The sequence below is a fragment of the Oryzias melastigma genome, linkage group LG13 (assembly GCF_002922805.2).
Source record: "Oryzias melastigma strain HK-1 linkage group LG13, ASM292280v2, whole genome shotgun sequence".
NCBI lineage: Eukaryota > Metazoa > Chordata > Actinopteri > Beloniformes > Adrianichthyidae > Oryzias > Oryzias melastigma.
This window is the reverse complement of record NC_050524.1, coordinates 21707362-21729117: the sequence shown is the minus strand read 5'-3', so window position 1 is coordinate 21729117 and position 21756 is coordinate 21707362. Positions and strand designations below refer to the sequence as shown.

The following is a 21756-nucleotide window of genomic DNA, read 5'->3' as shown; positions in this document are numbered from 1 at the left end:
GATTTGTGAGAAGGCCACGCATGGGCTGGGTTACTCAAAAACACGGATGTGTCCTCCCGTCAGCGTCTTCACAGTGTGACAAGTGTGACTCTGCCGAAAGGTCACCAACACATCTGTTCAGCTCCTGCCAGATATTAATCACATTTTGGACGGCAGTTTTGGGATGGCTCAAAAGATCTGACCGTGTAATCAACTCTGACCGTTTCCAAAGGCTGTTTACAGACTCTTGAACTTTCTCTTCAACCTGCCTTAATATATATCAACAACTAGTAAACAAAAAACAAATAAGCAAATTCAAACATGTTTGTTACTGTAATCCTCTGACGGAAAAATGACTGGAACTTCAGTTTTTCTCATCTGACCTTCTTACCCTAAAGGTAGCTGAAAACAGTACTAAGGTGGCTTTTTTAAAAACAAACAAAAACGCTCACCGTTCATAAAGCCTACAGTATACAGTCCAGAATAAATGCATTTACATATTTCTAGATTTACAGTAGTAAACTAGGGATTGCTGTTTATGTAGAGTTTAGATCTGTAGCCACTGCATTAACAACAAGGTTGGACACGTTTGCTAACTCATAAAAAAAAACCCGTGGGGTTTCTAGAAGTTTGATTGTTTGAAATATAAAAACTCCCTTCTAATGTCGTTGTAGATTTTTCTTTTTTTTTTTGAAAGCCCCATTTAGGATTTATCTATAAAAAAGTGTTCAAATCAAATTGTGCTTATTTTTATGGTGCCTTAACGTGACCAAAGTCAGACAAGGAGCTGTACCAAAATTTTTTTTAAAAAACAGTTAAAATTAAAATAGTAAATGTAAAATAGAAAAGTAAATGTAAAATATATGAGATAGTCAAGTAATAACACTAATAAAAGCACATACATTAATACAGTCTTAGGGTGGCAAATACTGGGCGGTCGTTACAAAAGGAAGGATCAAGTCTACTTATTTCAAACATATACTTTTGTTATTATTATTAATAAAACAGTAAGTATTTTAGCTAAGGTGTAATTTCTAATGCGGAAAAACGCTTGGATTGATGATTTTTTCAATGTTTGTGTATACAGTGTTCTCCCGCTTATTCGCGTTTCACGTATTCACACTTAAACACTGATTTTTAGTCACATGGCTCTAATAACTCAACACGCTTGTATGAAACTTTTGTGTCCGAAGGAGGTGGTCCAGTGCTGAGGCGTATCCCTACTCCCAGAGGCTCAGAAGCAGACACATTTGCGGATGTTTCCAGTCCCTATAACCTCCATGAATAAAGGGGTATACGGTAGAAACCAGAAGAGAAATGTCTCCTTCTGTTGCAAAAGTCTGGCTTTAAAAATAGTTTTTAAGACGTTTTTTAAAAATTTGGACATTGCTTAGTGGTAACGTGTTCCTTCACTTCGGTCTTGCAAATAATCTTTAAATAAAACTATAAAATTCACAGACTGCTAGTGAAGGGAAACCAGGATGGGGGAGATGTGGTCCCATTTTAAACTCCAACTAGAACATGAGCAGCAGCGTGTGGACCAGCTGGAGACCAAAACTCCAAAATAGAGAGAATTTCAAATTTGTGTCCAATTAGTCTAATTTTTGTTTTTCAGTCAGTCTGTACTAATTTTATCCAACCATCTTTGTTTGATGAACTGGTGCACAGACTGGAAGTCAAAGGGTTCTTTTTTTTCCTCACTGGTGGTTAAATAAAATGAAGTTCATCATGGATAAATTATATTAATAAAAAAAAAAACCTCCTACAGTCAAATGGTTCTATATACACATTTGTCTTTGTAGGCTGAAGCACAATGAGTGTGAATGCCGAGCTTGAGCCATACACTCAGAAAACAGACTCATGCCATCTCCATTCCTCCATCAAGCTTCCCATCCGGCATAATGCAATCAAGCAGATAACGTTCTTCTGGCATCTGCTAAACTCAGACTAGCCCATCTGTCTGCGATGCAGACGAGTCATTTGTCTCTGCGTTGAACACATTCCCTCCGCTCCACAGTCAGATCAAGGTGTTCTTTACATCACATAAAAGCCACGCTGCTATCAAACTTAATATGCTGCTGAAAACTGTTTCAGATTGTTTTGCAGACAGTAAATCTGGACGAGTCCTATAATTCTTTCAATAAATGTAACAGAAAGAGGCTGAGAGCATTAAATAATATTTAGTATCTCAAACTGAAACCTTCAGGAAATAAAACTTGAGGTAGCTACAAATACATTTCAATTTGTGTGCCCATCATGACAGAAAACCAGACACTCACCCACCCTATACCGACCCTAATCCCTTACTACTAAAAAACTTCATAGTGCGGAACTAAATATATGGTGCCCTGGATTTTAAAAACAATTTGGACACCGTGTTCACTACTTCTCTTTCATTTTGCTAAATGCCGGATATGCCGGATCAACAATTTCACTCCACTATGTTGCGATGATGAAAATGTGGATAGTTTGTTAAAAAATTACATTTAAGCATGTTTTTTTTTTTTTTTTGTAAAAATTGTTCAACTGCAATGCATTGTGGTCTATATTTGCTAATGTAGTGAGCATCGACGCACGCACATTTTTCATAAAGACTTTGGGGAAAATTTCTCGCGCGCTCATTCATTCATTCATTCATTCATTCATTCATCTTCCTGACCGCTTCTTCCCTTTCGGGGTCGCGGGGGTGCCGGAGCCTATCCCGGCTACTGATGGGCGAAGGCGGGGTTCACCCTGGACAGGTCGCCAGTCTGTCACAGGGCCTCAATCACACACCCATTCACTCTCACATTCACACCTAGGGACAATTTAGAGTCACCAATTAACCTGTGAAGCATGTTTTTGGATGGTGGGAGGAAGCCGGAGTCCCCGGTGAAAACCCACGCATGCACGGGGAGAACATGCAAACTCCACACAGAAAGGTCCCAGCCGGGATTCGAACCGGGGCCTTCTCGCTGTGAGGCAAGAGCGCTAACCACTGCGCCACCGTGCAGCCCTCTCGCGCGCCCAATTTTTGAATTGTAGATAGATTCAGACAGCACTACAACACTATATAGAGCACTATATAGCGAGTAGGGAAGGAATTCGGACATAGCTGTAAATGCACTGAGGATAATTCAGTGGAATGAAGACAGCTGGGGTGGAGAATCTACCAGAAACTTCAACTGACAGGATAAATATTTGAGACATTTAATGAGATATTTTGGACCACATTAAATCAGAGTCTAAGTGAAGCCCAGATCTGTTGGTTACTTGAAGAGACTGGAAATGTTCTGCCAAATATAGGGGCAGAAATCTTAAACTTAAAGTTTCCCCTCCAAATTTTTTTTCATAAAATTGTCAAAAATATCAGAAATAAAGGGAAACATATTTTTTTGCCATGATTTTGCATATCTATGGTGTAAGTCTGTATACTGAAATAATATCTGTGAGTCACATGACCAAAAGCTATCAATGGAAGTGAGTCTATAGGTTGCACATATGTAAAAAGGCCACTCCCCCACTATACTTTTTTTTCTTTGTGATGTATTACTCTTTGCTCATTTTCATTTTTCTAGCTCAGTGATGTTAGAGGGTTTGGAACAGATCATTTGCTTTCAAATGGAAGTTTTTTCTTTACCTGCTCAAAGATATGATGCTTGAAGAGGCGCTGATCCGTGTGTGCGTGTATGCACTTCTCTCAGTTTCTTCAAATCCTGAAATTGCCGCTTGGGCTTTCAGTGCTGTTTGGAGTGGGTGGAAATGCTTATCACAGCCGTTTTAGCTCAGTGTCATTCTGCCATGCTGGATGACAGAATTGGATTTGGGGAAACCGGGTCAAAAGTTCTTGTGAATGACGTCATGATGAAAGTCCTCTGTGGACTGGTGGGTATGAGAACTGGACTTAGTATGTGAAAGAATCCCCCTTAGAAACCCTCTGTATTCAAATATTTTATAACTAATATTTAGATATGCTTAATAAAAGAAAATTTTAATTGAGAAATGATTTAGAATTTAACTTTGGACAGGTTTGATCATAAGAAATTACTGGATATGAAAACGTCATATAGTGGCTTTAATGGAGCTTTTAAAACATAAATACAGTTTTGTTTGTAACAAAATTTCATACTTTATCTTAATCACCTTTTCTTCTTACTTACATACATGTTCATTTCACACAAAATCTAATCCTTTTTATGATAGATAATGCAGATAGCAACCAAACTAATTAATATTTATCAGCAAACGCATTAGTAGATGTATAAATATGTATATCTGAAATAACAAAAGTACCATCACCAGTTTTGTCGATGAATTAAAGATCTTTTTTTCCCACTTCCAGAAAGTCAAAGCGCTGACTGATCATTTGAATAAACCCTTTTAAATAACTGTCGGCAGTTGTTTGAGCTGGAACTAATTTGTACATCACTAATTATTGTACGTTTTTCAGCTACAATGGCAGATGTTCGGATGCATGCACGTGCTCAGAAGCGCTGACGTTTGTTGCTGTTCCGCAGACTGAAGGCGTGCACGAGCGTTAGCTCATTAATTTGTATTCTGCTTGAGTAACTGTCATGCAGGCCGGTGTTCTGTATGAATTTCTCCTCTGTCCTTCTGCTTTCTCTTTTAACCTGTCGCTGTTGTAGCAGCGATACCGGTGTTTCTCTGTGATTTATTTTTTATTTTTTTAGCACTTATTACCCTTTGTTCATCTGTGTCATATTATTAAAATGCCAGTGACCTAAACTTTCCTCACTTCCCTCTTTTTTTTTTCAGAAAGCAGAAATTGCTGTGGCTCCGTTGACTATCACTCTGGTAAGGGAGGAAGTGATCGACTTCTCTAAGCCCTTCATGTCTCTTGGAATCTCCATCATGATCAAGAAGCCGCAGAAGTCTAAACCAGGTGTCTTCTCCTTCCTGGACCCGCTAGCTTATGAGATTTGGATGTGCATAGTGTTTGCTTACATTGGAGTCAGTGTCGTCCTGTTTTTGGTAAGTTATCCTGACATACAGCAGATTATTAGAAACTCTAGTCAATAAACGCAATCTTTTAATATGGTTAGAAAACAGTTTAACTATTTAACCGGAACTCCAGTGTTTTTGTTCTTTGATTTACTGTAATTTTTCAATGTAATTCCAGCAGATTTTGAAGGAGAAAAGCGGCTCATCGAGCCGCTTTTCTCCTTCAAAATCTGCTGGAATTACATTGATCCAGTTAACGTTGAAAGATTACAGTATTTTGTGTTTAAGCGTCACTGGCAACACCTCAGGTGTTAAAGGGTTAGGAGACTGGAAGTCTCCAAATACACTAAAAATGGGACCCATTGCCTCTCTGCTTGACACTCAGCATTAAACCACTAAATGGTTCCCGATTGACGCTGTGTCTGCAGCTCACCACTCCCCCAGAGGATGGGTAAAATGCAGAGAACAAGTGTCACATAACTACGTGTGTGACAACTAATGGGACTTGTATTGTAATAGTGTGCATTTTTATAAGCCTGAAATAATTTTTTTACCTAAATGTTGTAACTTTTAGTGACGTTTTGACCTCTACCTAATGCTTTTCTGCAGACACACAACTGCAGCTCCTATTAACCATCTGATAAACCAATTGGAATCAGACCCTGCATGACTCAGACAGCTGATCCACATTGGGAAACGCCCAGTGGGCGGAGTTAGCCATTTAAGAGATAAAAAAAGAGGAGAGATTTGTACCCTTTATCTGTTTCTTAAGGGATACACTGATTTGGTCCAGTGCTCTTGAGGTAAACTAATTTTTGATCATTTGTTAAATATTTTTTAATCCATTCAATTATTTTTTCCTAATTTAGTTGAGCTTCTGGTAAATCAAATCTGTTGGATTTTAATAGAAGTGCATGCATTTTTATAAGTCAAATAGAAGCTTTGAAAACTGCTTTTAGTCTTTCTGGGAGTAAATAGCTGAGAATTTTTTTTTTTTTTTAAAGCATTCGATGCCCAGGGAGCTAAAATAACCACAGATCTACTAGATGATTGGAGGGGAGATGATTACGACTTGTTTGTAGCCGGAGGACTCACACAGTCTGAACTGACTCCTGAGTTTGTGAGAAAGTTGTTTTATTGAACAGTTTGGTCAAAATTAGGTCCTGTGTTCGGAACAATAACTTGTGAGCAAATCTAAACCAAAAACAATCTATACTGAAGTCAAAACGTGAAAGGCTCTGTCTGAGCTGAGCACAAATGGATGCTCTGAAACTTTTACACCCCGAGGCAGTTTTAGTTCACATCTACGTATAATGATGTGAGAGTGTGATGAAACTTTTCACAACCAGCTTTTTATGCACATGTGAATGGGTAATAATAATAATTAAAGAAAACTACAAAAATGCTATTTTTTTAGCATAGCTCTTGTAATGACATTACAGTGTTAGAAAATGAAAGAAAACAGTTTTTACCCACAAAGGTGTTAAATCTATCGACTGTAAATGAGAACTGGAATGAGTGACCCAGACTCAGACAGACATGGATCGATCACTGCTTACTGACAACATGGCGGCAACAAAAATTGCAAAAATAAATGGTGGCTTAATTGACCCCATTTGGTTGGAGCTAAAAGTAAGTCCATGGGTGATGTCACACTCACTCGGTCCAGTTCTCAGATACATTCAATGGTTTAATCCAACTCTTACCGAGATTTTTTTATTATTATTATTATTGAAAAAGTATTGCTGTAAATATCCTATTGTACTGTTCACCTTTTTTTGAATGGCATTTTATACTAGAGTAACAATTGTTGACTAATAACTTAAAACATCTGCACACAGATGGTTTAGTTACACCTACTTGGATCCGGTCAGCTGTGGATCAGTCAGACCGGGAGAAAAGCTCTAGTTTTTGTCAACAGTCCTCTAACGGATCGTGCTCCTTTGATTTCCCAGGTGAGTCGCTTCAGTCCTTACGAGTGGCACGCCGAGGAACCAGAGGAGGGTGCCACAGAGCCGGGCCCCACCGATCAGCCTCCCAATGAGTTTGGCATCTTCAACTCCCTGTGGTTCTCTCTGGGAGCCTTCATGCAGCAGGGCTGTGACATCTCCCCACGGTGAGCAGGAAGAAAAGATGTATTTGACAGTCAAAGTGCACTTAAGTGCACACATGCATCAGACTGATATTATTGGAGGCCAAATGCACCATTTGTGTGCAAAATGTGTCTGCGGTGGCATGTTGTTGTGATAACCTACGCTGGTTCAAGGTGTTGACTATGTGATTCCTCTCTCTTGGCACTTTCCTGGCTTTTCACTGATGTCAAGACACCACAATGTGGACACAACTAGAAGCACAATAAATGCAAAAACATGCTCACACGTGCAAACAAAAAATGCTTAAAAGTGTAAACACCTGCACACAATCCAGAAGACATGTCCACCAGGGTCTGGTTTGTGGAATGTGTAGCTTTTTGCTAGGTGGACATTAATTTTTAATGTGCAGAGGAAGAGGCAGAGTCCAGGTGTATTTTTAGAATATTTATAAGAATATGGCATTTTATAATTGATAACCTGAGAATGCACGCCGTAAATTATTTATAGTGCGCTTCTTCTAGACCTTTAGGAAGCAAATGTAAGAACAGAAGGTGCAGCACGTCACAGCATAACAAAGAGAGGTTTGGCAGATGATGAAGCATGTGTGAAGCAAGAACTTGTGAACATGTGATCTGCAGAGAAAGGTGTAACTGAAGTGAAACAGAGTGAGAGGTGTCTCAAAGACAGACTGATTTAGATTTGTTTCAAAGGTGTTCAGTTTTAAATACATAATCGAACAATGTTCTCAACATCAGTTTTATGTAGTTATTTATTTTGCCGGAGTAACTAATAATGCTTTGGGAAATGGGGTCAACACCTTTTTTTTTACATGTCTTTATTCTGTATTTTTTAAGCAAAAAAGGTAACAAAGTCAGTTTTCATCCATTAAAAATAAAGAATTTACAATAAAGAATTTAGTTTAAGTCTAGGCCTTTGTCCTTATTACATTGAAAAAAGGAAAAAATAAATAAATGATATAAAAAATAATATATTCCTAATAAACATGTAAAATGTTGGAATAAATAATTAAAGTATGATTTAAATAGCAGTTCTCTCAAACACCGAGCGTGTTTCACTCATCAAACTCTTTTTCTGCCAAATCTGTGTTGATTCAAAGCAAATTCACTGCTCAACGTTTGTCCAAAAAAACATTAATAAACTGATGATGATCTTGACGCATGTGGGAGGAGCTACTGTCAAAAATCTTTAGCCTCATCACTACATGGAAATATCGGGTGTCTATCTATGTAGCTCATATACAGTCAATGCATTAAAGATCGATTTTTTTTAGCGATACTTCTGTCTTTCTGTGACCCAGTTTGATGACTTGCTGTCCCGTTTTAGTTTGATGAAGGAAAACATTAAAATTGGAATAAAATGATAGGACTTTTTTTATTATTTTCTCAATGTAAATAAGAAACATGTCATAAAGTTAAAGAACGAATTATCAGATTGGCTTGGATTCCATCAGCTGATCACATCATTGGCCAAAACTGGATCCCTGATTGGTTGACACGACACAAATTCTTCACCAAAGTTCAGATATTTGAACTCTGGATGCACTGCTACCCTTGAGACATGCTGTTTCCAGACTGCAGCACCACACCTGACCCTCAAACTGCCTCTGATCTTGAGGTCTTCTTGTATTCCTCCTGTCTGTACAGTATTTCACTTATCTAAACAACCACATTTATCAAGAAATAAAAAAAAATGTTACTGAAATACAAATGACAAAACAAATGAAGTTCCTGTTCAATTTTATTGAATCTTAGCTGAGTCTGACTGTAGCAGAAAGGAGGTGGAGACAAAGTCCCTTGACTGAGCAGTCGGCTTGAAGCTGCAGGTTTTGTGAAATGACAACATTGTTAATAAGTTTGGAGTATAGTTCAGGTAAAGTGGTGAAACTGGTAAGAGAATGATTTCTTTTACTGCTTCTGAAGGTTTGCTTATGCTATAGCTTGGTTAACAGAAAAAAATACTCACACAATAATTGCACAACTATATAATTGAATTTAAAAAAAAAATATTTTTTTATTTGTTGTTAGTTTTAAAAGAAAGTTGCCATACATGGTGGGGGCCTTTTTAATGCTATTAGTTGTGAGTAAAAATATTAGTGTAGCTTTACATCTGTTCATAAATAGTGCTCTTAGAAATAAAATTCTTGTTTTTTGTTTTTTTTTCCCTTACTGTTACGAACCCAACCTAGTTAGCTGCACACAGCGGGACAAGTCGCAACAAGAACCACTTTCTAAGAAACTAGGCGTGGGAAATATGAAGCAGCAGAAGGCCCTGTTAACAGATATGCAAGTTTATTCTTAAAAAAATGATCTGCATCCATCATGTCTCACGGAAAAAGGTGACAGCTCTCCAATCAGCTGATTGGCCCCAGCTGTTCTGAGTCACTGAAAAAAGAAAGAAAAGAAAAACAAACAGTTAATGCAAGAAGAAAATGGATGGATGACTGGTTTAAATTTACTACTCTCCCAAAAGCTTCAGGGCTTCTTTTTCTTAATGGAATATCAGGAGCGTGAGGCTGTTTGTGTTAATCTAATCTGTCCGACCCATTGATCCACTGACTTATGTTTGTGCATGACTCTATCATTGTCTAACAGCCTAATGGTGCTGTCCATGGTGCTGAATAAGGGAGAAATGGTTCTAATGCCATCTTATGTTATGTGCCCACAACCTTAACAGTGCAATAGGATATAAACTTAGGGTTTAAGTTTGATATAAGTGAGACTCTTCATCTGGAGTGATTTAAAGTCAAAATAATGAACATTTGACCGAATCATATGTGACTTTATTCTGTTCAGCAAATTAAACTTGATCACTTTTCGCCCCCGAGATTTATTTCTGAAACTCTTGATGATATAGATAAGTCAAAATTTTAAATTCCAAACAAAAACAATAAACAAATGAATGCATTGTGTAATGATTTTTTTTCTGAAGACCTTCCATTATGGTTTGTTTATACTATAAATTTCTCAAATTGGTTCCATCATCATTAACATCTCTTTGTTTTTAAGATCATTTCTTTTTTTTTTTTTTGCTTTTTTGCTCTTTTCCTCCTCTAAGATTTTTTTTACTTCATCCATTTAACAGCGCCAACACCTGTCGTCTCTATCTCCTGTCTTCTCCCTGGTGAGTGACAGGCCAATTCCACTTTCTCGCATAAAATAGGAAACATTTAAACAGCTGCAAACACACACACACATTCACACTGACATGTAGGATGAATACATGAAAACACAAACGCTTAACATTGTCACTTTTTGCACACGCAAGCAGGAAAAAGAACAAGAAAAATGCCGCTGTGCACTTTAGTACAGATCCAACAGACCTCCCAGTCACTTACAGGTTATACACATAAGCTCCAACTGTCAAAGTAATCATGTGATGCCTCACATCAATCTCATGCTGACTGTATAAATCACCAGAACCTGCCACTTTCAATAGCAGCACAACTCCTTTATTGGCCTCCATCACTGTACTCATAAATGCCAGATTACATTCTTACAAGGAGATTTCTGTCTTTTGCCTTTATAGTTTTCCCTCTCTTTGCTTTGATCTACTTTAATTTTTATATGAGACAGGTTGCTTCAATGCAATTTGAACTGTGAGGTTTGTCTGGGTTTGATGGACTGCTAACCTGTCCCTGTCAATGAGCCTCACTGCGTCTGACAGCAGGGAGAAGCTCAGGCCAATGGAAGCTGAAACACGTAATATTGAAGTTCCCTCGTCTGCTGTAGTTTTGTGATGAAAACACGTATACTCACTGTCTGGATACAGCTGACTTATGTATGGATTTTCTGTTTTCTTTCCTACTTTGTACGTATTTGTTATCTTTAGATTATCAGTAATGCTCTGGTGCACAATACAGTACAGGTCAAATATTTCATGAAGTATTGGTTTTACCTGTGACAGTAATTGGTAAAATACCAGGAGCTGGAACATTGTTTTTAATTTTTAGGAACAACACAAAAAATATGTTTACTCAACACTCATTTGTAACAAAGTTTGTTTTGTACAACAAAGTGAGTATAGTAGTAACGTAAAGTAAAAGTAAAGTCCTCCACATCATAAACTGTTTACAGGATGATACAATATTTGTATTTGATTTGTGTGATTTATTTCAAGCTTGTGTACAATTATTTAACAGATGTTATGCATAAACAATACATATAATATGAATATCTTGAAAGGGAGTACGAGGATGAAAAACTTGTGTTTTTCTCACCCCAATTACCTTTCCTAAATTGTGGGTAGAAAAGTTTATGTTTTGGAGAATAATATAACAACATTGCTATTCTAGATACAATTACACACAAAGACATATTAAGATAATAGAAATAACTAAATATTACATCATTTGTTATCTGTTCAAATATTTAGATTACATTTTATCTGAATAATTTACCTGAATTTGTCTCATGGTCCCTTTCCTATGTCTTATTAGTTGACAACAACAATATAGGATCATAGCTTACAGAGCAGAGGAGAAGAAAGTGGAGGACTTTGTGTAGAAAGAGGTAGAGCGGCATATGCAGACAGGTTGGAATGGAATGGTTAGTATGTGTGACCTAAAAGTGTCATCAAGAGAGAAAGGAAAGGTGTAGAAGACTGTGGTGAGAGCAGCCATGTTATTGGTTTAGAGCAGGGATAGGGAACTCCAGACCTCGAGGGCCGCATTCCTGCATGTCTTCCACCATTTCCTGCTCTGGAATGTTCTAATTGGCTAGAAACAGTAGGATTTAGATATTTGGAAATCATGCAGACACTGCAGCCCTCGAGTCCTGGAGTTGCCTATCCCAGTTTTAGGAACTCTAAGAAAGAGACAGGAGGCGGAACTGGAGGCATCAGAGATGAAGATGTTGAGGTTCTCCTAGGGAGTGACCAGGATGGAAAGAATCAGGAATGAATCAAATGAACAGATATTTTATTAAGTGATTGTAAACTCCAATAAATGAAAACTTTGAGTTATCATAAAACAGACCAAAATTACATTTTCCCCTAAAATATTAATAAACATCAACTGAGAAGCAGTGTAACAAATAAATCACTCTGTTTCATGCGCTTCTGGTCTCGACTGCAATACCTGAACAAAGTATGGCTGATGCTTTGATTTCCTTTCTCCATTTCCTCTCGTAATAAAATGAAAACGCACTGCGGAGCGCTTGGGGGTGTTCTGGGGAGTTGTCAGAACAAGAGGATTACAGACTGATGAAGACAATCTTAACACAAGTCTGTTCTGTGAAAACCAGACGTCTCTGATCAATTTGAAAACGTTTAAAGTATCCAGGACCCTCACTCTTCTCATGTCCCATGGCTGCTGCCCGGTTACCCGCATGGCTAAAAGGGCCTTGATCAGAGAAGACAGCTCATGTTGGATGTCTCAGAGAGAAGGCCAGAGAAGCCAGAGTGTGACGGTTTGGGCACGTTGAGAGGAGGGACAGGGAATTTATCAGTAAAAGGATGTTTCAGGATAAAGTAAATCAGTGGATGTTTGTACTTCAAAAAACACTGTGCTCAACAATATTAACTCCTATTCATGCAAATAACCACACATATGTTACATCCTGTCACTGACCTATAGACAGATGGGTGGTCAACTGTGAAGTAAACTCCAGTCCCACATGACTCTGAGCAGGATAACAGAAAGTATAAAGATGGCTTATATGAATGGAGATGTGTGATGTGGTTTGTTTTGGTCTGCAACTGGTTTTCCTTCACTGCCATTCCGGATCCTGATTCTCTTCCCTGACAACAGGGGTGTCAAGGACCTACTAGTTTTCCAGAAACCCTGCCTTATCTGCTACTGATTACCTGGATCAGGTGTGTTTAGCCACTTAGAAGATTCTATGACCGCTTGGTTGGAGAACATGTAGGACTCCGACCCTCCAGGGCTGGAGTTCGACACCTGTGCCATGATAAACTGACTGACTGATAGTCAGTTTGGCAAGTCCGTAGGGACAAACTGCACATTTTTTATCTACGGGCATGCTGCTGGCAACAGGTCGTAGTCACCACTTACAGTATATAACAGGTATGGATAAGTAAGGGTGAAGTTGGAGATTTTTCATTTTTTCAAACTGCTTAAGGATCTCAAAAGTGGTTTTCATGTGATAAGTGTGTGCTCCTTGCTTGTCCCGTACAGGTTTACCCAGTTTTTGAGAGGGACCTGACTGCAGACAAGATGGCGCCTGATATGATCAGCGGGAAGCAGAAATTATACAACTTACAAAATTAAAAAATTGTGCAGAATTGTAAAAAAATATATAACTTTTATTAAAGCTTAAAATAAGAAAAAACATATATGTTAGGTCCACAAGTTGAAATATATATATATATATATATATTTTTTTTTTTTTTAACAATATGGGGGAACTTCTGGTTGAGGACTTCTGGTTCCTGTTGATGTCTGCAGCTGCAGCCAGGTCCTCTTGCATTTTTTCATCTGCAGACAGCCCATATCTAGCCAAAAGGTCAGCTGTGACTAATGTTTTTGCCAGCAACTAAAGTGTAGAGTAAGGACACGCCATCGTCACCTGTAAGTCATAAATGTGTGCAACTTCCATTAGCCTTAAGAATCCTTCACAATGCACTCACCACATGCACGACAATGGTATGTTCCGTTTTCATGAGGTCCAATGAGGTGATCTCCAAAACACACCTCCCCTTAAAATTTGAGTGCATTTGATTATACCTTTAGGCCTTTTAAACATTCACCTTAAGAGTCCAGACTGTAATCAGGATGACAATAGAGAGAGAAGGTGTAGGACATCTACTTTATTGTTTAATTTGTGCGTGTTTTTAAGGAAGTGTCATAATGTTAGGTTGTACCTCCCTCACAAGAAAACAAAGCATCTCACTCCTGAAATCTCTATGCAGACACTAAAACGATGTCATCTAGGATGCTAACACTCCCCCTCACTAAAGGACCTCCTCCGTACCCTTTTACCTTTCTTAAAATCCACTTTAATACAAGTTGGAAGATAAAAACAAAAACTCATTTTACTCCCACAGCAACTAGAACTTTTAATTAAGTATAAAGAAGAAGAAATTAAGAAATAATAAGGAAAGAATGTGTCATCTGATCTACTGATGAAAGAAGATAAATCTGGGAACCAGACTTTGTGTAATGAATTACTGTGATGAATGATCCAGTCTGACATAGCAGAAATGATGGCCTTTAAAAAGGAGACATGTCATGCATGTCATAGTGGCATGTCATTTGTCTATCTCTTCAGCAGATTTAATTTAGTCTCCCAAGTCCCTTCCACCTGCGAGCAGATGATGCCACAATTTTAACTCAATTCACACCATCATCATAATGTTTGTCTTCATATTTCCAATCAATTAGAGCTTTGTGAGTCATCTATTAAAGAACCGACTGTGATGATGTACCTGCTTTTAACTACATAACACAAAAAATGTGTATTAAAAAAAAGAAAACTTTTGCTTTTTTGAATTTGGAGATCATAAAACGTTTGAAAATGCGGCAAGGTCGTAACAAAATAAATGTCTGTAAGACTAAACCAACTGGATGACGTAAGTATTTTTTAAAACAGCTGATCACAGTAAAACAAGATACTCCCTCCAGCGTCAGAAATCTGAGCTCACACAGTATAGAATGATCCCTTTAGTTACAGCTTAAAAAAATAGGTAATTATCCAACAGCTAATACGATACTTTCTCTGCCACCTGATGGCATCGCTGTCTGTTGTTGAGCTTTTATAGCTTTGATGTTTTGTGTTGGTATTTTTGTGATGTCACTTTTAACAGTTTAGTCAAGTACTGTCAAATACTTTAGATTACTTTAAAGCTTCAAGGTAAATGTGGCCGATTGAAGACTTGTTTCCTAAAGATCCAGTCCAATTTTGAATGAGTTCTTGTCACATTTTTGTCTTTCTGGAGGGCATATCTGAAAGAAATAAAGCTTAAAATTTAATATCTGAGCATTTCTCATTCAAATCATTGTGAATCAGCAAATGGTGTTTGAAAAAGATTGTGGTTCTCAAGTAAAATCTACAATTGGCAGCCAACAAGCTCCCTGCTCCGCTCCATTCTGACGTCTTTGTTTTCCTCATCCGAGCTGGTATCTGGTTCAAAACTGTACGGCTGAGTAGTTCCAATATCACTCAGCACTTTTGTTGCATCAGTAAGTTGGGGGTTTGAGGGGCTGTAAGCTAGCAGGAGAGTGTGTAAACAGAGAGCTCTCAGTAATGGGTGATAGGAATGGAAGGAGTTTGCTTCAAGCCAACTCAGAGGGGAAATGATAGAGAACTACTTCTGCTCTGCAGAAACTATGTACGAGAAAGTGACCATTTTTATTTTGTTTATTTTACAGCATCATCTTAATTAAAAGACCACTGGGAACACTTTAAAAACAGTTCAACAGAGGATTGAAGTGGGTCTTTCTTTATTGACTGACATTTATTATTAAATTAAAAGAGAATACATTGTGGGGAGGAACACTTTACTGGAAGAAATTTGCCTGCAAACAGATTTAATGCATTTCTAGATGCCTGCCTGTTGTGTTAAAACCTTTAGAAGCCTCAGAGGACTGTGCGTTTTAAACGTTTGTGGTACAGAAATACTGTGTACGCTCTGTGTTTAAGTGTGTGTGTGTGGTGGTGGTGGGAGGGGTCAAGACACAGAGTGTATTGAGCAGCTATCAGGTCCATTGGTATTCAGCGAGGATCCCTCCCTCTGTGCTGCAGTCTTCTCTGCAGTCTGCAAGACACAGTATAACACAAACCCTTTCACCTCTCTGTCTTTACATGAACACATGTTCTATCTCTCTATCTATCTATCTATCTATCTATCTATCTATCTATCTATCTATCTATCTATCTATCTATCTTCTTGTAAACATCCTGACTTGTGTTTCTTGCCTTTACGCTCAGGCCAAGGTAACATCTGACAGGAGACAGGAACAAATTTACCCCCCCCCCCACACACACACACATACACATTTTTGGAGTGACCTTGATGAGACAACCGCACAACCCAACTGTCATGTCTTCCTCCAGCAGCATCTCCCTTCCTAATGTTGGTGATTGGCCCAGTCACAACACAAAATATGATAGACAGTCCAGTCACCTTACATGGGCTTAGAAAAAAGAAAAAAAAATAGGGAGGTGAGACAGACGGGGAGCAGGAGGAGGTGGAGGAGGGGTTAGCTGATCGGCAGTGAACATCTCGTTGGGACTGGATATGTCTCCGTCAATAAGCGTCTGAAATTACAGCTCTCTGTGCTTGTGTGTGTGAGTGGAAAGGGGGCTTTTGGCAAATACTTGTGTGTGTAGGTGTGTGTTTGGGTGTCATGTGAAAGTATTGAGCAAAAGGCTGAGGGTGGGTGTTGAATAGTTAATGCTAGCAGCAGTTTCAGCTAATGGAGTGAGTTAGGCAGCTGCAGTGAAAAGCTATCGCTGACCGATCAGTCTCAAGGTCAATGATTAGAAGCCGATCAAACTGATTGACTCGTTCTTTTATATAAATTATGCTATGAACATATTTCAGCAGCTCATCTTTCCTTTTAGTGGCTCATGAAATGCTTATGTAGCAATATTAAATCTATCTGTTCTTGGTCAATGGAGTCAAATAGCTTTTAGAAAATGTGCCTTTTATGCTATTATTACCCGCCACATACTCACCAAACTTATAGACATATAGAACCTGGTGAGGACGAATTTAAGACACAACAAAAATAATGACATCAAAGCAGGAAAACCCATAAAAAATGTCTTTTGGGGCTTAAAATAAATATTTTCAAACCCACTAATGAAACCAAAGCATGTGTCGGAGATCTCAAAAAGGATGTTTTTAAATTATTATGGGATGGCCACAGGACATATGGCCTGATGGCCATTTTGGGGCAAAAATGTGAAAATTGTGCAATATTCATACAATATTTGAAAAGAAAAATGTTTCACCTTCATGAAATTTCCCACACGTGCCATCATATCACCTCTACAATCATAGTCGAAGTTTTTTTACTTTTGACATCGGGAAGAGGCTACCATCTTGAATTTTCCCATAAAAATCCCCTTTAGTACATACTACAAAATTAAACTCCTCCTTGGGATTTCAATCTATCGCCTCCTAACTCGTCAAACATCATTTGGAAGCTCCTTGGAGAAAAAATGTTGATTTTAAAGTTTTTAGATTTTGAACAACCTTTTTTACCCTAATATTGTGAAAATTTAATACAAGTCATTAGCTTAAGCTGAACCAAAACAATATGATATATGAACATACAGTTTTAGAAATATTTCAAGAGACTATCGTTGCCAAAGGAAACCCAAAAGTTTACTTTTGCCAATTTTTGTTTTTAAATTCAAGATGTTCTTTAGGAAAGAAAATCGCCAAAAAGAAAAGTGTTCCTGTGAACAGTCGGGAGTCTGAAACTCTAAAAAAGAAAATCAGAAATTGTTAAAGTCTGGTTGAAAAAAGACAGGAAGAAAAGGAATTCCTCTCAAACACACCCAGACACATCAAAGCATTTGTGGTGTGGGGGCTGGCGGGTTCATGGCAGTGGGGGGGTGTAAGTGTAAGGCACATCATTAATCTTTCACACAGAGAATCAGAGAGGCAATCTGTTGGCTATCATAGATGATACACGACCGTCTATAGAATTATTCATCTGTTGCATAAAAGCATCCGCTGCAAACATTTTACACACAGACTGGTGCAGATTTATCATTCAGAATCACAGTAATTACGACCAAAGATTTCCATAACAAAAGCCTGAAAAAATGGCAAATTTGTGTGTGTCTGACAGCTCTACATTCTAGAGTAAATCAGTTCCCCAGTGACCTCAGTTTAAAACACAAATAACCTATTTTTGGCTTAAACTTGCTTTCTATTCATGTTAAACTGTGTTAAATGAATGTGTAAACAGTTGAATTTAGCACCAAAAAACTGTAGCTAATTTGACTGTAACGAGTCATACTCAGATATTCTTGAGATGCTCCCAAAAAAGTTCATTTGAACATCCGAGATAGTTGAGTTGCATGTACTCTTTTTATACTGATATAATAAAGTAGATATAGTAGTGGTACAGTAGTATAGGGCTACACAAAATGAGGGCAAACTTGCAGTGTGTGATTTTTGCAATATGACTTGTGAGAGGTTAACAAAAAAAAACAACTAATACATCATTTCCATTTCACTGAAACACTGTTATTAAAATAGTCAACATAACTTCATCTTTACTCTTTTTGACCCTCATCTACATAAGAGGCGGGTATCCAGCATAAAAGAGGCCCATCTGATTGGTGAAATGCGTAAAATGCTCAATTTAATGTGTTAAATTCTTCAAGCTGCCATAAGATTGATTTACAGTGTGTATCACAATTTCACCTTTTTCTTTTGCATACGCAAATACACGAAGGCTGATATTGTGATGACCATCAATATGTGATTTGTTGTGCAGGCCTAATGTGTATTGGTTTAGTAGTAGTATAAGTCGCAGGGACATTCAATCTATGAAAAAAAACGCGACTTATAGTCCGGAAAATACGGTAATTATTGCTTTAAAATTGCAGAATAATGTTGGATTTTAGGTGTAAAAACTAAACAAATCCAACGCACTACTGTCACTAGAAGGAAAGAAATTTTCAAAGTAAAGTGTTGGTAAAGGTTCTCATTTTCAAAGTAAAACTACCAAGTGTTTTTTTTGTTTTTTAGGCTTTGAATAACTGATTTATTTTAAAATTAAAATATAGTTGACAGTTTAGATCAAAAATGTAATGAATATCAAAGTACTTTACAAGAATCATGTGATCACTTATGACAGATCATGTGGCTGTCTCAGGCTGTCTGCTAGCATAGCGGAAAAGCTGTACTGTCTATTAAACGTTCATCTACAGTTTGGGGAGATTTTTGGGGGGGATCTCCGCTAAAGTTGAGTGTATATAACGTGTTTTTTAGAAACACTGTTGTCACTTTAAATGAGAAAATAATGTGAGTGTTTTCTTGTTGTTAGATTGTTATTGCTGTGTCTTCATTTACTATCTTCTTGTCATCGATATACTGGAGTCAGTAAAACTTTATGAAAGTTTGTGGAGAACATTCTTAGTATTTGTTCTAAAATGACCCAAAATAACAGTAGTGTTTATGTTTTGTTTACTGCTTAAGTTGACAGGAAAATTTGTAGTGTGACATTGTTTAAAGTGATAAATGTAATTTCTTTCTTTCTAAATCTTTATATTGTATCTGTTATTTTTTATTGATTCTGATCTCTTGTTCTAAATAATGGTATAATAATGGTGTTTAAATAGATGTTTTTAATTGTATACATTAAAATGAGACATATTACAATCATTCAAATATTTAACATATTAAGTAGTAGGAATTGTAATTTGCTCTGTGAATTGTTGATTTTGATTCCTGAATCAAATCTTCATCTAGGTAACAATTCACATCCAAAATAGCAAACATTAAAAACAAAAGATATAAGTTACAGAAAAAAAATCTGATATTTTGGAGTTTATTTTGCATTTTTAAAAGAGAGCCACCATTCCTCCTATAACAGTTATTTCAAAATAAAAGTATGTTCAGTCGCCCCTTTTGCATCAGAAATCATAAAAGCTTTGACCAAACATAAATTTGATTTATTTTTGAGACATTTTTATAATTTGTTATAATGTTTCCCAACCGCATTACAATATTAGAAGCTTCTGTTTTCATTTATTTAAATACATTTTCAATTATTATGGCCTTAAAAAAAGGAAAACCAGTTTTTTTTCTGTATGTACTGGCTTTAAAGAGACTGCTGGTTCATGGAAAAGCAAATTAAATCAGACCTTAACAGGGTGCCTCTGTGTGTATTTGCAGAAGATGGCCTTTTGATTTTACGGAGCATAAAAATAGCATCGTCTGATCCTCAATCTCTGTGTTAGGCCTTTAAAAAAACAATAAAGTGAAATACAGTCTGGGCAACTGAGGGTTAAAATTGAGGTTAAAAGTGTTATTTATCACAGGTGACACTCTTCAGATGATATTTGAAATGTTTTATGTTTTTTCTTTAAACCTGATACTTTGAGGAGCCAAAAGGTTAAGAGAATCCTCAGCTTGTCTACAAATATCACAGAAACCCTTGAGATCCTTAACAACCGTGTGTTCAGATTAATGAAAGACTTAAAGGCTTTTGACATGTTTGTCTTTCTGCTGAGCATTTCACACACACACACACAAAAAACATCCCTGCTGTTTTAACACCACTGTGAAGGTGCAAAAGAACATCATTTGGATGTTAACCAAGCAAAACCTGTTAACGAATGTTAACAAACAATAAAAAGATTAGAGAGGCACCAAAGCATGACTAACAATCTGTGAATGGGCCTCAAATTGGAGTGAAAATTTCTGAACCTAACCCTGTCGGCTCTTCTGGCTTCGCCGACGCCCCAGTTGAGCCTGTTTTCCTTTTTACTTCCATTCACTAAAGCAGAACTACTCTAGATTAATTTAATATATGCAGAAAGTGATTCATTCAGAAAACTTAATGTGATCTTTCTTCTGTCCTAAATAAATTATTCATGAAATTGCAACAAATGCGTTCGACTGCTGCAGATGTAATTATGCACACACCAAACATGACTGTCAAGCGAGCTGGCAGAAAACACCTTCAGGTGTGGATAAACACGCCAGGACTTTGGTCGTGGCTTTCTTACATTCTCTGAGCACTTTTAGGATCGACTTTTTTCACTCTTGAGTTTTTTGTTGTTAATCCTTTTAAGTGTTGTGTTTTTCTGCTGGACATGTTTATGGTTTGTTACGTTGCCACCTCATATTTGGTTGAAATTCTGGATTTGACTGAAAGCAGGAACATTTTGTAGATCCTTCCAACACAGTTTCTTAACCTGCTGCTTCCCTTTTGGGGTCACGGGGTCACCAGAGCCTTACTTGGCTACTGTTGGGCAAAGGTGGGTTCACCATGGACAGGTGGTCAATCATGACTCACTCACATTCACGTGCACCCAGGGAATGGAGTCATCTTTTAACCGTTGAGCATATTTTTAGACTATTTACTATTATTTATTTTATTTTATTTACACATTTAAACTGAGGAGGGAGGATTAAACCCTAGAGATATGGGAGGAAGCTGGAGAAAACCCATACAACGCCACGCCAAAAGGTCCGGCCTTCTTGCTGTGAGGCGAAATCGCTAATCACTATGCCACCATCCAGCCCTCTAAAGTCAACGGCACAACAAAAACATACATTTGTTTGTTGTGAAAGTGCCTTGAGTCAAATTCAGAACTTATACCAAATATTTTGAAATGATTAAGCTTTACCTTTCTTGCTTGAGTAAGTCTTAGTCACAACTGTCCTTACGGGGGGATAAGGGCTGTCAACCTGTACAGAGCACACAGGTGGCATGCAGGAAATATCAAGGTTGTAGACCACTCAGTGAACCTGTTAAGTGAAAATATTCATGGACATTTTTTTGTCTTCTGACATGCTGCAAGTGAGTGGTCGAGGTGAACACTGAAAGGTTAAAGTTGGAGAGATGCATGCGAATCGTACTGATTTTCCATTCATCCATCCATTCTCTAAACCCGTTTTTGTCCCTTTTGGGGTCAGAGGGCTGCTGGAGTCTAAGACAGGATACACTCTGGACAGGTCGCCAGTCTGTCACAGGGCCACAATCACACACCCATGCACACTCACTTTCACACTTAGGTTACAATAGGTGACCAATTAACCTATGAAGCATGTTTTTGGATGTCGGGAGGAA

The 21756-nt window shown here is 37.6% G+C and overlaps 1 protein-coding gene across 8 annotated transcripts in view; it reads left to right on the top strand.

Moving 5' to 3' along the window:
• gria4a (glutamate receptor, ionotropic, AMPA 4a) overlaps window positions 1-21756 on the top strand; it is a 150237-nt gene that overhangs the window by 98093 nt on the left and 30388 nt on the right. For all 8 annotated transcript variants that reach the window (XR_002919762.2, XM_036215073.1, XM_024276788.2 and 5 more), the window contains exons 12-13: window positions 4735-4950; window positions 6876-7036. Coding sequence is in view for 7 of the 8 variants with exons in the window: in XM_036215073.1 (XP_036070966.1) it covers window positions 4735-4950; window positions 6876-7036 (377 nt within the window). In the remaining variant the exon portion in view is untranslated. The remainder of the gene's footprint in view (window positions 1-4734; window positions 4951-6875; window positions 7037-21756) is intronic.